General features: G+C 43.5%; 1 protein-coding gene across 1 annotated transcript; it reads right to left on the reverse strand.

The window, feature by feature from the left end:
• Positions 1 to 40: 40 nt before the first annotated feature.
• On the reverse strand, positions 41 to 18363 carry EMC1 (ER membrane protein complex subunit 1). Its single transcript, XM_019500002.2, has 23 exons — positions 18239 to 18363; positions 16530 to 16654; positions 15825 to 15890; positions 15224 to 15317; positions 14484 to 14612; positions 13666 to 13792; positions 13026 to 13175; positions 12374 to 12541; positions 11768 to 11839; positions 11034 to 11093; positions 10030 to 10152; positions 9073 to 9169; positions 8036 to 8152; positions 7005 to 7204; positions 6606 to 6755; positions 5838 to 5999; positions 5138 to 5257; positions 4352 to 4489; positions 3726 to 3899; positions 3343 to 3553; positions 2835 to 2919; positions 2143 to 2272; positions 41 to 1882 (listed from the first exon to the last, which is right to left on the reverse strand). The coding sequence occupies exons 1-23, from the start codon at positions 18331 to 18333 to the stop codon at positions 1703 to 1705; spliced, it is 2973 nt and encodes a 990-aa protein (XP_019355547.1). The 5' UTR covers positions 18334 to 18363; the 3' UTR covers positions 41 to 1702.
• Between the last annotated feature and the right edge of the window lies 1 nt (position 18364).

Genomic DNA, 18364 nt, shown 5'->3' on the forward strand with positions numbered 1-18364 from the left:
CCACGGCGTTCTCACAGAAATACACGACGTTTCTCGTGGCTACTGATCAAACTGCTTTTATTTAGATGACCTGCACATGAATACAAAAGGGCTGATCCCACAGTCCTCCAGGCGACGCAACACAACTGCAGACCGCTTTCACAGTTGAAAACAAAATCAAGTTCATTACAGATACTGGCCATCTGGTTACACCCCGCTCCAGCATACGTCCAACAAAGGCTCCTTCCAAAGCAGCAAAGCCCTTTAGCTCAGTGTTCGAAGCTGCAACCATTTCAGCACGCAGGCTGCCCACCATAAATGTGAACACTTGGGGTATGTTTGTACAGCACAGTGCAGTACCATAGCGATGCTATTTCTAACCAAGGTTATTTGAATATCAGATACAGTAGAGCTGCATTAGCGAGGCACTCCACCCAGGCTGCTTAGTCCAGCTGGAGCTTGATACTAATGAAGTGACAATTAGCCCAAGCGGAGCACTACACTGAGGAAGTTACACTGCTTCTAGTACCTGAGCTCGTTTGGGTATTTCTGCACAGCGCTGCATTGGGCTGTGCCGAAATACCTTTAATATCCCAACAAGTTGTGCCAAGAACAACTTATAACTTAAAATTAGAAACTGAATATTAAAATTCATGCCAAGAATGACCATCCATGATACATGGAAGGAAAATAAATTGCAAGTCTCTTCACTCCAAAAACCCCCCAAACAAACAAAGCAAAACAAAAACCCCAACATTTTTAAGCCCAGTTTCATGTTATCACTTAGTTATTCAGTGTGAACACAGGGTGTTTACAGATGCAGTTCAAGGCAACTGGCATCTCATGTTTGCTCTCACACATCAAAATATTTTTTTTAACCAGAGAAAAATATCCCCAGGAACATCCAAGCAACGAGGTCTGTGTTGTGCAAACATTTAATAAACTAAAAAGCAGGAAGGACCATACGGTGCAGTTGCAATAAATAAAGGCTACGGAAAAGTTTTATTCACCAATATCTTCCCTCAAACTTCCCCTTGTGTCATTGCAATTTCTTTAAACGAGCTGATCAGTTAGTGTGCATTTTTGCGTGCATCATTTAGATATTCTCCTGGCGAACTTACCCAATGTCCCCTCCTCTCATGCCCCATGTACAGTAGCTCACACATTTACAAACTCTGATTTTCTTACTACAGCAGGTATTAATGAAGGGATCCTCCTTCTTACCAAGATTTTAGTTGTGTTTGGGACAGGTAAGAGGCAAGCCATCATGTGGTCTGGAAGTACACCCCAAACTAGAGAGGAAAAAAATACATCCTTAATATCTTGGCATTAATCTCTGTTAAAGGTTGGGGAAAGTGCTTCTGGAAAAATAATGGAGTCACCAAATTTTGGGGCTTTGAAGAAAAAACTGTCATAGGTGGTTCTTTTTCCAGACCAATTCAGCGAAGTCCTGGGCTGACTGATGAATCTTTTTAATCTCATTAAAATGTCTTGTCCTGGAAAGGAAATCTCCCTAGAGGTAATAAACATTTCCTCTACTGGCAGCTCCTCCCTTTAAATCTCCTCCAGCAGAACTGTGATATAAATCCCTGCCTCCCTCACAGCAGTGCGGTTTGTAACATATATTTAAGCCGACTTATGGTGTGCACTCCTGGAGATGATCAGCTACTCAGAATCCCAGTCAGCCTCTTTTCCAGTCTCGGTGTCCCCTTCACCCGTCTGCTTACCGCCACGCACGGTTCAGCAGCTTCACTTGAGCAAGTCTCTTTGTAATCATAGTGGCAAAAACCAGTCCAAACAGAACGCTGCTTATCAGCACGTAGTCATAATCATCTTTCAGAACGTCAAACTGCTTGGACGGGTAGACTCTGGTTTGGTAGATGTCCAGCCCATAAGCAACAACCTAAATGAGACCATTAGCTGTTAGGGCAGCATAAAACACAAATCCAGTTACACACACACACACACACACACACACACACACACACACACACAGTGACAGATCTATATCTATGGTTGCGATTAAGCAAAATACAGTTCATGAAACCATGAAATAATGAGCTATCATGAAGTTAACACCCTCCTCCTTGCAAGAAGTTTTGAAACCATCCTCTTAGATCCCTCAGTGCCAGATTTTACAAAGTACACCTGTTCTGTACTCACCAGGCACGTAGACTCCAGACCAGAAGGGGCTGTATAAATCCCTCTCATTCGAGATACGGTTTGATTGTAGTTGATAAACCTCTCAGCATGGATTTGCACATCTGGGGAATAGGGAATCAAGTTCTCTTCTCTGAAAGACAACAGAAGGGGATCAAAATCCAACTCAACACAATACAGAGGGAACGCTCTTGCAGTCTTACTTGAGATTCACAAGTCTGGTGATACTAGACTGGAATCTTTATAAGGATTGTTGAGCAGGGTCATTCAGTGGTGGATAAAGGAAGGAAGGGGGAAAAACTTGATACGCAAGAACTGGCTGTAGCTAGATTTTAGGGCTCTTAAGTTGCATGACCTTGTACAGTTCAAGGCTTTGGGAGTGTATCAGTTGAAATATCATCCTAAGAACCTCAGTTAGTTATGTGAGCTACTAATTACCAGAATGCTAGCAACAGATGCTTTTTAGAACCTATCTGGACTTCTGTATTACACATCAGTTTACTCAAACCTGGATTGGCAGCAATGCAATCTAATTACCCAGAAGACAGCAATCACTATATTCAGATTAAGAGTTACTGTGAAACTGGCCAGATGGAATGGCTAAAAAAATTAATCCATTCCAGGCTACCATGTTTAATTAATCCATTCTTAGTGAGGGGAGAAAAAAGGAGTTACTGCTCCGGCATTTTTCCTACCTGCTTTGTTCTGTAGGGATCTCTGGGCGTCGAGGATCCAGCAGAGCCTTCGGAAGGGAAAGAATTGCCCCAGAGGGAAGCCCAACTGTACATCAAAAGAAGTATATCTTAGAAGTGAACTGCAGTAGAGCTCGCAGGGCTAATCTAGCTGGCCTCCTGATGCATGCTACAGAATATGGAGACACCATTACCTGCCAGCCATGAAGAGCAGGCTCATAAAGACAAGAAGAGCTGAATCATAGATCTGCATACAAATGTTGTTCTAAAAGCAGCCTGCGAGTGAACTACCATGGCACAGCCAAGAAGAATACATGAAGCACAGAGTTTATATACAGGATGAAGGGCCCTGGCTACCTAAAGATATATATATATATTTTTTTTTAAACAAGCCCAGGAATTACCATGGCAGATAACTGCCCTAGACGTTGCACAGAGACCTTTTCCTTGCATACAAAACTTGACATGCAGGTAACTCAGACCCTCCACCCTGCCCTAACGCAATTCTTACTGAGCAAGTGACGGCTGGTGATTCCGCGTTCAGTGATGGTGGCCTCCATGGCACTGATGGCAGATGGAAAGATATAGGACTGCTGGAGGACTTGAGGCAAGAACGGGCGGTCGAGGGAGCTGAAGGCTGTGGCGTTATACTGCTCTGTCCCTTCATACAGCTCTAATACAGTGAACTCATTCCGGCGTGCCTTTGTGTTCCAGTACTGGTACTAAAATAAAGGGGAAGACACTGATCAGGAAGCCAGGCAAGGCAGTAGGGCACAAGTGAACACACAGAGGTAGCAGTCAGTGAGAGCAAGGTTAGCAAATATGCCAACAGTGAAGATAACTGCCTCTCTCTTTCTCAAACACAAAGCATTAAAAGCATGGACTTGTCCTTACCACCACCCAGTTTTCTGAATGAACAATGTGGACAGGTCCTTTCGCTTTCTTCTGCACAGAAGAGTGGATGATCCGGCCTGTGACCCCATCAATCAGATAGATTCCAATGAAGGTGCGCTCATGATGAGTATCCATGCTCTCGGTCACCACTGCGAGCAGGTTAGGATTCAGAGACTAAAAGGGTGAGAAGAGAGAAACAGAGATGCCTGTTTCTGCAAACGGTCGCAGACCTCTGTGGCCAAAGATGCAAGGAAAAAAAACCTTTACTGTTAAGCACAGATAGTGATCAAGAAAGCTATCATCCTCTCCAGGCATCACTGGAGATGTGAGTGGTCTTTAACTTCTGAAAGCACTCACGCAAAGAAAACATCCCATGCCAAATTCAACTCGTCTTAGCTTCTACAAAAGTTTAGAGATACCATTATGTCCATACAAACTTAGCATCGCAGGGCACCAATTGGCACATCTCAGGTGATAACTCAGCCCCTAGAAATGGTATATGATTTACAAAGCTCTGTTCCTTGATCAGGAGAGAAGAGGAGCAAAACAGTTTTGAGACGCTTATTTAAAACCTTCTCTTTCAAGGCAAACGGGACAAGACACAACTTTTCACGTGTCTGCAGTACCTTATAGAGGACACTACGATCACCCATCACACGGCCCTGTGAGTGCACATGCTCATTGGACCTCTTTCCCTTCACAGTCACTATCCTCTGTACTTCAGCTGATATGGTCATCTCCCAGCTCTCCTCTGTTGTCAGATCCTATAGAAACAAGGTGCAATATGTGGTTTTATCTCATCTTTCAAAGACACAGTCTCCATTTCCATAACAAATGGGGAGTGCTCCTAAAACGTTCCATTGGATTTACCACACCAGATCAAACCAGTGCTCCCTCTGGCCTGGCATACTGTCTAGGACAGCCAGTTTCTCAGAACAGGCAGTAGGGACTTAAGGCTCTAGGGGAAAGAACGTCTGGATAACTGTGCTCTCGTTTTCTTTCAGCCCCACAGTGCTTTGTACCAGCAAAATAGAGAAATATGGAAGAACTGTTCCTTCTTTTTGAATCTTGCCAGCCTACAGGAAGAAGTCACTGATGAGTCTGGATTCTTCACTAATGCATTTCTGCAATTGTGAGTTTACAAAGACCTTACAAATCTTTGGAGAACCGGAAGAAGTCAGGAACAAACTCTACCACTCACTCATCACATCAAAAATCCCATTAACCACTACAAAGAGCCATCCTACTAATAACCCTCTGAGGCAAAGTTGTTGCTTACAAAACTGAGAGTCGGTATCATTCCTTTGGTGGAACACAAAGGAAACACCCTGCTGCCAATCTAGGTTCTGTATCATTTTCTGGCTACCTGAACTGAAAACCCATATGCAGAGTTCACCTTAAATCTTCCATACCTTTCGCAGCCTGAATCCAGAGAGCTTGCCCTGATCAGCATCCACTAAGTAAAAAAATATCGAGGGAGCTATTTCTTCTAACTGGCGGAGGACATTTTTAGTTGCAGGGAAAGCTGTAACCTGGGAAGGTAAAGAAAACTCAGTGAACATCTATGTTTACAAATTTACAAGTAAAAGTAATCGAGTCCAATGAAACTCACTGGATCAGATTTACCACAGATGTAAATTCCACGGACTTTTATTGCTCAACAAAAAGGTGGAATTCAGCAAAACAAAGGCAGAGGGCACTACTCTCCTATGCTGGCTGGTAAGAAAGACAGCCAGTTTGACGCAGATTAAAAATATAGGTGCGAGTCTAAACAACCAGGGAGGTTTGCCAATCAGCACATGACTAGATGGGCTCTCTAGATGTTCTTCAAGTGCAAGAACAATTCCATTTTTGGATACAGATCAGCTTGCCCTGTAGTGTGAGATAACCAAATGCAGTGAAGAGCGCTGTGCCACTCACTGCAGAGAAAAGGGTTCTGTGTTACATGGATAAAGAAATGATTTAATATGGAGTTTTATCTTTACGAAGTCCCCTCGAGATAGTCTCATCTCTTTTGTGAACTGCAGCTTGATAACATTTTTATCCCCTGACCCACGAGGGGAGAGATTTATCCTGGAGATGGAGAATAAGTTGCCTTGTGGTGGCAAGTACCTTCAATTCATCATCAATTAGAAGCAACACTTTGGCATAGTCTTGATCCATGATGGGCAGAAGCAAAGTCTGAAGGATTGGGTGCTTTAGAACTGGGGGAGCCACCTGACTTCGCTTCCCAAAGATGGGGTTGAAGACATAGAGGGAGCTCATCTTGGTCTCCTAAAACACACAATGCAATGGGAAACTCTGAAGCACAAACAAAGAAAAGAGTCAGGGTTTCTCCTAGATTCTGAATCTGTCTGCAAGTTTGGCCCATTTATACCTGGAGTTTAACTCCCAACAGCCCTTTCCTTCCTTCCCTGGGCCCCCTTCCTATAGGTGAAAGTGCTGGGTATTGAAACTCCCTGTTCTCAGCTGATTCCACTGTACCACATAAGTTATATTAAGTTCTGACTGGATCCTACACATACTCTGTCCAACATAAATGAAGATGCCTTTCCTTTAGCTAACATACTGCTTGGTGACTGGTAGCCTTTTCTATCTAGCTAATGTACACAGGCTCTTATTTTCTACATGCAGCTAGCAAAGGCACAGGGCGAAATTCTCTCTTAAAATGTAGAACAAACACATTTAAAAAGCAAGCCAGATATTTTGGCCTTGCTGCTTTGAGTGTTTCTTTGCACCTCTCTTCCCATCACTTGCCTGTTCAATTCTTTTTGGCCTAATCATAGTGAAAGCTACTTTTCTGAAGGGTAGAGGCTGGCGAGGGGGAATTTCAATTCTATACAACTAAAACCCGTGTGAGGTGTGGGGCAAAAGACTCACCTTGTCTTTAACGAGCAGTGTACATTGTGGAGGGTGTGGGAAGTGGGCTGTAGTTCTCTGGACCATGAGTTTAAAGGAAGAGCCAGGCCTCACGTTCTTCAGGTATTGCTTCCATAGGATGGTGCCAGAACTGCTTTCAATGCCAAAGAGCTGATGGACAGAGACAAAAGGAAAGCCAACACCTGTAAAAGAAGGTCTTTCACATCCAAAAGTTGCATTGAGCTTTGGGCTACGATGAAGAGGAAAGACCTATGTCTTTTCCTTGTCCGCAATAAAATACTGCTGGTATCCTCACACCTTTCCTACCCTAGCACGAGTCCCAGACACTGAATTCCAGCCCCCTCACCGAGATTGTTTTCTACGGACCAGGAACAGCTTTCCAAGCCCTGCTCCCCTCACCTTTCCTGAGGCTGTCACCATCACCATCATTTTCTGTAGGTTGAACTCATCTCTAGCCAAATTGTCAATATTGATCTCATTCTTAATCTGGCTTCGTGGCTTTCTGGCATCATAGAACATCTTCCAGAGGTGAGCAGTCCAGGCCTGTAACAGGATGAGCTGGGAGGACAGGCGCTTCAGAAACATCCCCAGCAAGCCATCTGCAAAGAGGCCAGTGACAACAGTTAGTGTAGAAAGGAATAATCACAGTGGGGGAAATGAACACACAGCAAAGCCAATCACAGCCACAGTCTAAGTCATGTGCTGCCATTTATACAGTAAGAAAACTCTCTACTTCACCCTTCATGATAAGCAAATCATATTTGATCCCAGTGCCACCCCTTCATTAAACCAACCCCCTGCCCCCAGCATGGTGCATAGCCCAGGCACTCTATACTTTACAAGGAGGCTTGACTTGAGATCAGTCTCTTCCTTGGGTTTTTCACCCTAGCCATTCATCTAAACAACTAAAGTTAATGGGCATGCTGAGACTGCATCTCTGCACTCAGAAACACAAGGAAGACAAAGACCCACCAGAAAAGAGATTGTCAAAAAGGACAGGAAAGAACTGTATGACCACTTAGGTTACCTTGAATAGCTGCATCCAGGACAGCAAAAAAAAAACAAATGAACAAAAGGCAATTAACAATTCACTCTTCAGAGTAGGACAACAAAGGAGACTAAAAGGACTGTTTTGGAAAGAGTCACCTGGCTGAAATTCCTTACAAGACTGTGTTCAGAGAAACCATAGCTAGAGAACATGCATGATCTAGCTGCATAAGAGAACTAGACAGACTCCTCCAAGCCTTGAAAATCATGTGCATTTCAGTTAGCTTTGCTCACACTTTCTACAGAGAAAATCTGGGAGGTGAAATCCCAATGTTAGGGATAAAGATGCTGAAACTATACTAACGGGTAAAAAAAAAAAATAGTAAAACTAAACCCCTTCAAGCAGTTTAAACTTTTCCCCTCAGTGAAGCCTTGGCTATTACCTGCTTTCTTTCCAAACTCCCCTTCCAGCTCAGCCTGTGCACCTGTCAGGGGTAGATCCACCATCTCCAAGCTTACTACTTCTGCCAGCGATTCCTCTCTGCTCCACAGAACTTTTCCTGAAGGGATACAGAAAGGAGGTAACAGAGGCAAATCAAAGAAAAGCACAAATGTGTTTCCCTTCTCAGCAATGAATGCAGCACAGAAAACTGACAGAACAGAAGCTCTTTCAAACCTAGCCACTTAAAATGGACTGCCAACTATCCTTAACACTCAAGACTGATATACTCACCATCTGGCTCTCAAAAGGTAAATGTGTGTTTCATCACAACATGCAAAATGCTACATTTTGGAACCAATTGGGATATCTATTTTTACTGTATAATATATAGCAATATCTAATCAGTGACAAGAAAACCATTTTATTAAGCTATAGCTATTCCTGAAAGGACATACCAATGACTTGAACTACGAAGAGTCCGGAAAGCACTGAAGTCATCAAACCATTTTTTTCTTTACATCTGAGCTAGGAAGTTCAAACACAAACATTCTTGCAAGGCCTGAGATTCAAGTCACTAAGATGACCTTCAAACCCAACTGTAGGGTAACATTATTTGCTTAAGTAGAGTCCCTTCTTCCTTTGCTGGGGCCTTGAAGAATAACCATGATATGACTTAGATCACTATCCTGTAGTAAGTTCTGAGCAGAGAGAACCATGAACTCCTGACAAGTTAACTAAAGCCAGCTAGACTCCCCTGTCCTCCAACCCCCTTAAGAATGTGATGTAACTGGATTCTCACCTGTGGTACTATAGAAAAACTGAAGTTGTGGGGGCAATATATTGTTAGTCTTCATTCTCATCCATGGGGTATGGCTAAGTAACTTTTACAACGATCGCTGAACTGACACCATTCAAACTTCAGTAATTAAAAGACATGTCTGCATGCAACAACAGGGCTGGATTCCACAACCCAAGTCCTATGTTCCTTGAGTCTACATAGGAGAAAAGGGATAACCAGCCAACCTGGTTCCAAGTTACCTGGCTGCTGGAGGAACACAAGCATGTGGTCTTCTGTTTGCACCAGAGCTCGGTAGCCCACAGAGTCATCTTTCTTCAGAAAGACTTGGATGTACAGCTGGGAAGAGGGGTTACAAGGAAAAGGGAAAGGAAGGCTTTAACCAACTGCTGGATGAGAAATATACAATTCAACCCACAAAGTAAGACCAAAATAAAAGGAGTTAAGTAAACTCTGTTCTACTTAAGGTTTGAAAGCAACCAATGGATGCGTACTGTAAGGCTAAAGGCTAATTTATATGCTGGTCAGACTAGTCTGGTTGTATATGGCACTTATGGTCCTCCAGGTATCGTAAATTGCTGAGACCAACATAAGAAAACCAAAGAGCAGGTCAGCAAATGCAACAGCTCTTTGGTGGTTGGCAATATTCTTTTGCATGACCTCAAGGCTCCTCTCTGCCTATAAAATCATCCTGACTCTTCGAGTCCAATCCAGCTGTGTCCTGAAGCTAAATCCAAAATAAGCATTAACACCACACCTGGCTCATGTGCAGCACTAGTACATGGGGTTTTGCACACTTCTCATTAAGAGTGACCCCAAGAACTCTATCTAGCCCTGGCAGTTAAGAAGAACTACCATTTCATGCAGTACTTTCCACCTTTACTACTTCTGGCATTTTACATATGTGAACAAATCCCATTAACCACATTTTCCAGTTGTGGAAATTAACACACAGGAAGTGAAGTAAATTGGTCAGGACCAAACAATAAGTTAGTTTTATAGGGAAAAGGAGAATCCAGCTCTCCTTGATTCTCAGAAGAGTGTCCTATCTGACGGACACGCTGCCTCAGATAAGAGTCTTTTCTGTTTGAGTGGAAGAGCAGCAGCAGAAAGACTTCAGTAAGACTCAGGGTTTATCTATGACTGAGTTCAAGAGAAACTCCCATCCACCCCCCTTTCAGTGACAGGCCCCATCTTACCTGCTCAGGCCTGGCACCGCTTTGCTCAAAGTTGAAGGTTATTGTGGTTTCCAGCAGTCTTTGCCCAGTTTCAACCAAATAGAGGTTAATATTGTAGGTGTGGTTGGAACAGGCCGGGAATTCCTAGAACATTATGCAAAAACAAGCTGAATTAAATGCGCACAATCTACACTTACACACAGCCTTTTCTCACAGATAACTGCATACTGTGCTTCGGAACAAACTACTTACAGGGATCACTTCCCAACCCTACAGTGCAGGCTTTCTGCAGCAGAACACAGCAAGTGTCTAACAGCACGTAACACCGCACACCAGTTTGAGGCTAGTAACTGAAACTACAAGTAATATTAGCTTTTCCAATTTTATTTCCTGAGAGCAATTGCTGTAATTTTAATCCCACTTGCAAAAGAAAAAAAGGAAGGCAGCAGGGGGTGGGAACCAAACCCACACACCACAGAGCAGGTTCTTATAATGTGTTATTTCTTCTATTAAGATCTAAAAAGTACTTTATAAGCAATCATTTGAGCCTCAGTGCCTCAGATACATGGCATCAAATTAATGGGCAAACTGAGGCACAAATGGCTCTAAAATGTTTGCTAAATCACTAAGAATATCAGTGGCTAATCTGGACATAGAATCCATATTTCCTGGTGCCCTGCTCCAAGTACTAAGTAGCACACTTTCCTTCTAAATACACTGGAAACTCTAAATAAACTTCTATATTTAAAAAGCAGTTTCCCTTTTTAGGATGGGAAATGGGGGTCTACCGAAGAGCAGTCCTTAAATTAAAGGCCGAGAACCTGTGTTCAGCCAGCGGAATGGTTTCAGGAAATACACAGCCCAAAGGTGCTTTTGCATAAAAATTAATCAAACTGTTGCACAAATATTACTCTCCAGAATAACAGTGTCCCTCCTCCATTCTGCCTCTTATGCTTAACAGAGAGGAGCAGACCAATGATTACAAAAAATGCCTTTAATTCCTATGAATGAGCTAATGTCCATACCGGCCTATGGGGATGTCCCAAAGTGTCTCCAGCATGAAGGCCATCCGGACTTGCAGATTTCTGCAATGAATGTGAGAATAGAAACAGAGCTTGTAAACATGACAAAGGCATGGAGAACACAGCATCCTAAGTTTTTCACAAAAGCAAGTTCTCTCTCCCAGCTCTGCCAGACTTGGGCAAATGATAGTCATACTGATAAAGGAGAAAGCTATGTAATATCTGTGAAAGAACATGTGTATTATATTTTACATGTATAGGATGTGTACCTTTGCCTCCTTAATTGAGTTGCCTTGTTTGAATTCCCGGTTAACTCAGGACTACAAAGAGGTTGCAATGACACCTAGCAAAACAGCAGCAAGAGTCTTCTGTATCTAGCCCCATACAAGTTACTAACACGATATTTGGACCACTAGCTGAGGGGAGAAGTTATTTAGTTAGCTCCATCCAGGCTACTATGTCTGGCTGTTCCCACAGCTAATCTGGAGATGAAAGGTAACTTTGGAGCTCACAAACCCTAGAAAATGGGAGGGTCGTTTGAAATCAACTTGTCACAGCCTCAGAGAGGAATACTTAGGGAGTCCAACCTCAAGCCATGTCTGTCTATGAAGCTTATGCTTGCCTAAGTTTTATCAGCTAGCATCAGTCCACTTTGCATAATTTTTGCACTTTGCTTGCATCAACTAGATCCTACATGGAATTTGGGTATATACCCTGTGCAACTGGGTTGTACTAACCACTTCATTCCTGCAGCTCAGGACAGCAGCCACAGTCTTCTCCCCAGTTGTTGCAAAACTCACCAAAGTTGCCTGAAAATGGAAGGAGCAGAAATAAGAACATGTTCAGAGACTTAAACTAAGCAGGAATTAAGAAGAGTGGTCCCCACTGTAGTGAAGTGAATTGAACTGCAGACGAGTTTGAGTGGAAAGGGAGCCAACAACCCTAACAGATTTCTTCATAATCCCCGAGCACAATCACTGAGGATTTACCTTATCTCTAATTAGCCAGAACAGGTTACAATCCTTTGTAGCCACTAGCCCACTGGAACTACCAGCACCCACAGTATTAAGGCTCTTTGCCCAGCCCAAGTCCGGTATTAGTAAACTTACTCTATGTTTACAACTGTCAGCAGCACAATGTCCCTAAACTGATTTTAAAAACAACATAGGTGAGATAACTGCTGCTGTAGAAGGCATAATTGAAACTCAGTGTATTTTTTCATAATGTTTAATGCGTGATTTATACAGGAACTTGTTTCCCCGATGAACGTAGCCAGTCCTACTCTCAAATCCACTGAAATTTCAACTTCAGTTCAGTTCCATCGCAATATTTGCCTTGTTTACCTGCTGGAAGTCCCGGAGGTGACTTAACAGGCCATGTTTGTACTGTAGCAATGTGAAGCGACTTGAAGATAGCTGCAGGAAAAATTGAGTCCGGGAGACACTGACAGGACTGGGTTGGGTGGTTAATATCCTCGGCTGAAATCTGTCAGCAAATTCCAGGTCAAGTGACTGGGAGAAGGAACAAAAAAAAAGGGGGAAATTGAAATTCTTAGACAACCAGAACAGATGCATCCCTTCCCCACAAGCAATCCAAGCTTTACAAAGAGTTAGGCCAGTGGTTCTGAATCTACCATGGCCCAATGACCTACCATTGAGGTAGACTACATCAGGCTATAGGTAGAGGCACAGTGAGGACCTCTGGAGTGTCTATAAGGTTCCCAACTGACACTGCAGGAAGGACCAGTTCCCATGACAAGACATCACAGGAAAAGTTGAAGAACTAAAAACATGGGCACAGAAACTACCATTAGATAGAGAGGATGCGATCTCTTCTCCCTCCACCAAATTATTCTGGTATGTATTAAAGTCTCCTCCCCCAGTACACACACACGCTGGACACTCCTGAAATTGGTGACCCTGACTTTGGTACTCTGGATTGGCTAAGTGAACCTCAAGTAAGCTGTGCGTGGAAGACTATTTGAGGGTGGCTTACCTGTAGCGGGATTTGTTTCATCTCGTGTTCAGTCTCCAGAGATAGAGCATAGAGTGAATGTGTATCGGTGTCCACACACACCAGCACTGCCTCCCCTATGACATTACAGGCACCACTCAGGCTCTTCATCCAGGGGGCTGAAACTCTTATCTGTTGGGCAAGAAAGATATGGCAGGTTTGCAAACCTACAAAGAAATTCCAAGGGGAAACTTGGCTGTGTCAGTTTGCTTCCATCTTGCTGGATAGCACGCGGTCCATGGCTTAGTGTGCACGTCAACACTTGTCTTAGTTACGCCAATAAAAGCCAACATAAAAAACCAGAAGAATTTAATTTATCAACCAAGAGTGCATCATTTTAACCTGTAACTCAAGGAGAAATTGTCATCAATCTGACACCGAAACCTAACTGCTCTCAACTTTGCCGTGAGTCCACCAAACTTTGAAGACATGCAGTTGTAAATTCAGCTTCTGGGTCCCCATGCTATTCCATGGGGAGAGGATAACATCTCATCCATGTATCATCAACAGAGTTAAACTTCCCTAGCTACCGTGCTAAAGATGAGAGTACTTTTGGTACACAGGACCCATTCTAGAGCCAATATGGTGACAAGAGTTCCCATCCTGAATCAACAAAATCTACCTGTTTTGAAATGTCTCCATCCTCCAGGCTGAAGGTCAGAATGTTCAAATGGCTTCGAGGAACAAATCCAATGGAATATATCACCCCGGTTCCATAGGAATACAACAGCTGGTACTGGGCGCTCTCACTGTGAGAAAAGCAGCAGCAACAAATCACGTTGTACAGCACTCAAACCTGTGCTTAAAGCTCCCTGTTCTACAGCCCTGTTCAATGTTGACATAAGCCTCACAAGGAAAGACTGTGTAAACCACCAAAAATGTAGTCAACCAGAAAAATTCTTCACATTGACACAAACATGCCTTAGGAATTCCTTTTCCTCAGTTTTATGTTCCAGTGCCCCATATAGTAGGCCCCGACATTCTGACTGGAAGCTGCTATGGTGCAAAGTGGCTTGCTATAGTCAATACAGTTCTTTTATTAGTAGCTTCCTGCTCCTGACTGATTTCTGTTCCACTGCCCTAAGATACTACATGACTGCTCTCTCGAGTCTGTAAGTACTGTATTATGCACAAATCACAACACCCATAGTTTATAATCTGCCAGCACTAAAAAGCCAGCAAAAAGAAATGTGCCCATTCATTTTGATGCACTAGCCCCCACTTCCCTCCCGATATTAGGCAGATGGACACTCTCTTCATACAGTCCCTCTCTCGAGATCTATATGCTCACAGAGATATAACAGGAGAAGGAACAAACCCCTACATTTGGTTGATGACATACATGCACAGTTAAAAAAGCACACAGGTACCACAGTAGAAAACAGGCTCTGAACCAGTGATCTGTATGTGATCCTCAAGTACTTTGTTTCAGATTTTTACCTTTCTGGTAAATGCTCCGCCCATTTCTGGTGTCCATTGGAAAGGTAATGAAGAGAGAGGGCAGACTTCTTCAGGACAGCCACGTACTTCGCCACATCCTGCAGACCTACTAAACTAGCCACCTGGAAACTAAGCACATATCAGAAATGGGGAGTGAAGTGATGAACACAGAGATACTACCTAGCTCCTGGAGCCATAGCAACCACTAAGTAACAGAAAACAGCCATCTTCTTCCCCACCACAGTAGCTATGACCAACATTTTTCCCCCCCAAAAAATAGCTACCCTCCATTCTGTACAGTTGACAGTGTAGAACTTTAACAGACAGCTCTCTAGAGATAGACACTATGGACTGATTTCAAAGTGATTTCAATCACAGTTTCAATCAACAAGCAGGAAACTCTAATCTAACTCAGGGTTTTAATTGTGTCTTGCATCTGACAAGCCCAGATACAAAATCTTTAGCCTCATTTTGATGTAGATTTAAAAAAAAAAAAAAAAGGCAGTTCACTCTCCTGCCAAGATTCCCTCCTCTTCAAGCTGGTCAGCAGCAAGAACTATACCAGGTTACTACAGGGTCAAGTATTAAACTTCCTTTTAACAACAAACTGCAAATTCAGCAGCCCTCCAATAATCCCTCGGGTGTCATATTAGCGACATTTGAGCTACTTTCCTTAAAATATACCTACAGGGAAAGCAAATTTCCCCTTCTGAATTAACGGTCTACTCAAGAGTTCCCACCTGCCAGTGTCCAGTGATGTTTCCCAGTTCAGTCCTCCAATGTTTGTCTCCCAGGAACGCAGAATACGCCCACCATTGGACACAGTAATGGCATCTGGAATTGGCATGAGAACAACCCTATTACTGTTTTGTTGACTTCATTAACTATTTCATTGCTAATTCTACAAATTACTGTTCTACTCACACCAGAAGGACAGTACAACACATCTGGCATATGCAGTTACCCAACTGTCAGCTGGTCAGCTGCACAGCAGTGAGGGTGGTCACGATGTAATTTCCAGACAATGCTGTGTGTTGTAAGTCACTTTATTCCTGGCACTAAAGGCCCAGGGGGATGAGCACAAATCATAAAAAACATTTTGTGTAGCTGTAGTCCTAGCCTGCACCACATGGCAAATCCAACACAGCAGAGCAGTAAGAAATAATGCTCATCCACACAGAAGAGGAAAGGCCAAGAAGTAAGTACACATTAACAACGTCTGTCCCCACCACAGGATCAAAGCCATGAGCTCTAGCACATTTAGCCCTGTATCGAATCCTCAGTTATAATTCTGTAAAACCAAACACGTGTCACACTGGAAGGCCTAAATGCTTTGCTTACCCTGTCCATGGATCAGCATGGCATCTATAGCTCCTTCAGGAGTCCCTTTATCCACATGGCGCCACACTGAAAGAAACAAGGCATCAAGTAAGAACAAGCTTCCATCTCCCCACGCGTACATTAGAATCGCCTCCATCTCCTTTCCAATGTCATGCTGATAAAAGGTACCAGGTGACAGTGCTACAGACTGACAACATCTGTTCAACCACAGAGCAGGTACAACATGAGCAACACCAACACAAACTTTCACATAACTGCCTCTGAAATGTGCCTCATCTGTAACCTGGAAGAATAAGTCTGAGGGATGAAAGAGAGGAGTTCAAATGTCATGCCCCATTTAGTTTTTGGTCCCACTATGTTGGTTAAGAACAGATCTAGATATAAGCAAAGGCACAGACATGCCATATCAGCATCTAATCAATTGATATTTGAAGATGGGAAACAAAGCCCCTGGGCATGAAAAAAATAAAACTGACAAATGCAGAGAGAGAAACATGCAGGCTCCTGTCTCTAGAAAAGCTAAAGCCATGTCTCATTCACCACATTTACCACTTAATTCATGTTAAGAGGGGTAAAGTTCAAGCTTTGAAACAAACTGTAATTTTTCAATTTGAATATCTATCATGGCTTAATTTTGGCCCCACATGTGCTAGTTGCAATGTGAGGTAGTAAACAGCCTAACATGTAAAGCCATGCTCCACTCACAGATTTCTCCATTTCTGGAATTCAAAGCAGCCATCACGTTTTTCTCCGTTGCCACAATAAGCTTCTTGGACCCTTGCGAGGCTTCCAAGGAGGCAAACTTGAGCTTTCCCACATACTGCTGTCTCCTAAGGAAGAAAAGATTCAGTAAAGGTGTAAGAAACAAAAAGAACGTATTGCACGAACCCCCTTCTTGGGGGCCTTCAAGAGGAGGCTGGATAGATATCTGGCTGGGGTATTATGATCCCTACACTCGTTCCTGCAGGGGGTCGGACTTGATGATCTGTTCAGGTCCCTTCTGACCCTAGAAACTGTGAATAGGAAAAGGATGATAAAAATTAGAGTACAGGTACTCCTCACTTATTGTTGTTCCGTTATTACGTTGCTGATCTATTAGGGAACATACTCGTTTAAAGTCGCGCAATGTTCAGTTATAGCGTTGTTTGGTTGCCGCCTGCTAACAGGTAACTACCGTGACGTAACTGGACTCGTTTAAAGTCGCATAGTTCAAGAGCGTAAGTACGACGTTAAGCGAGGAGCACCTGTACATGACTATAACACAAAAGACAGGGCAATCACGAATGCCATTGATGAGGACTGGCAGAGAGCAAGCAGACCGATTTCCTTCTTAGTTGTGGGGTGGAGAAAATCACTTCAGAGAGAAGCTGAACTCTGACGGCCTGGGACTCGATGCCAAACCCAATTCTACAGAAGTTCAGACTGAGCTAGAGTGACAGTTCAGACTTGAAAGACTTCAGGTACCCCTTGGAAAATGCAAGCTTTGTTTTTGGGTTTTCTTTGGGGTTTTTGTTTTGTTTTTTTAATACAGAAAAATTATAGAGCAATTCTTCTGTTGCAAAAACTCAGAAAAACCACAACGGGTCGGACTCCTTTTAACGCTATGAATCCCTGCGCTAAATCCCTGGGTTCACCTCGCGGATCGTGTTTGCACCCCTAACAGCACTGATATTGTGCAGCACCCCATGGCACCCTTTTCTGTCCTCACCGAATATTTCAGTTGAAATACTCGTGGCTATTGGGACATAACATTAACATGAGGGTACTTTTTAATTATATATTTTTTTGTCCTCATTGAATATTTCAGTTGAAATACTCACGGCTATTGGGACATAACATTAACAGGGGGGTACTTTTTAATTATATTTTTTGGCCCCACTGAATATTTCAGTTGACATACGTACTTGCGGCTATTGGGACATACCATTAACACAAGGGTACTTTTTAATTTTATGTTTTTATTCTCACTGAATATTTCACTTAAATCCTTGTGGCTAAATGGGACATAAAATGAACCTTTTTATGTCCCAACAGCCACAAGGATTTGATTGGGGCGGGGGGGGGGGGGGGGGAATTAAATGCACCACACTTAATGGGGTTGAAATATTATATTCAAACAAATGCCAAGCTTTTATGTGGAAAGAAATTATTTTTTCTATAATAAGGTCACACTAGCGTGTCCTTCCTTTACACTGTTTGCTTAAATTGAAGGAAAACAACCCAAAACAACGGCAGTGAACCCTGTCCCGCGGGCGTCACACCGTGCCAGCCTCCACTCGTGGTAGCGAGGCGTGTTGTGAGGCGAGGGCCGCTTACAAATGGATAATGAAGCGCTGGGAAACTGCCTCCCCACGTGTGTGCCGGGGGTGGCTGGTCCAAGCGCCCCCCAGCCCGTGTCCCGTGTCCGCACGCACCAGTCAAACTTGCCCACTTGGTCCTCGTACACGGCAGCCACCACCAGCGGCGACAGCAGCAGAAGCGGCACCCACAGGCGCGCACCGCCCGCCATGACGGCCCGCCGCGATCCCGGCAGCCCCCGC

Source organism: Alligator mississippiensis, chromosome 13, assembly GCF_030867095.1.
Source record: "Alligator mississippiensis isolate rAllMis1 chromosome 13, rAllMis1, whole genome shotgun sequence".
In the NCBI taxonomy this organism is placed as follows: Eukaryota; Metazoa; Chordata; order Crocodylia; family Alligatoridae; genus Alligator; species Alligator mississippiensis.

What these genes read in the sequence shown, in the direction of transcription:
- EMC1 (XM_019500002.2), bottom strand. Translation starts at nt 18,333, where the DNA reads ATGGCGGGCGGTGCGCGCCTGTGGGTGCCGCTTCTGCTGCTGTCGCCG. An exon ending in ATGGAGACATTTCAAAACAG is followed by an intron (nt 13,176 to 13,665) that starts GTAGATTTTGTT and finishes CTTGCCCAACAG; the next exon opens with ATAAGAGTTTCAGCCCCCTG. An exon ending in ACCTCCGGGACTTCCAGCAG is followed by an intron (nt 11,840 to 12,373) that starts GTAAACAAGGCA and finishes TTCCATTTTCAG; the next exon opens with GCAACTTTGGTGAGTTTTGC.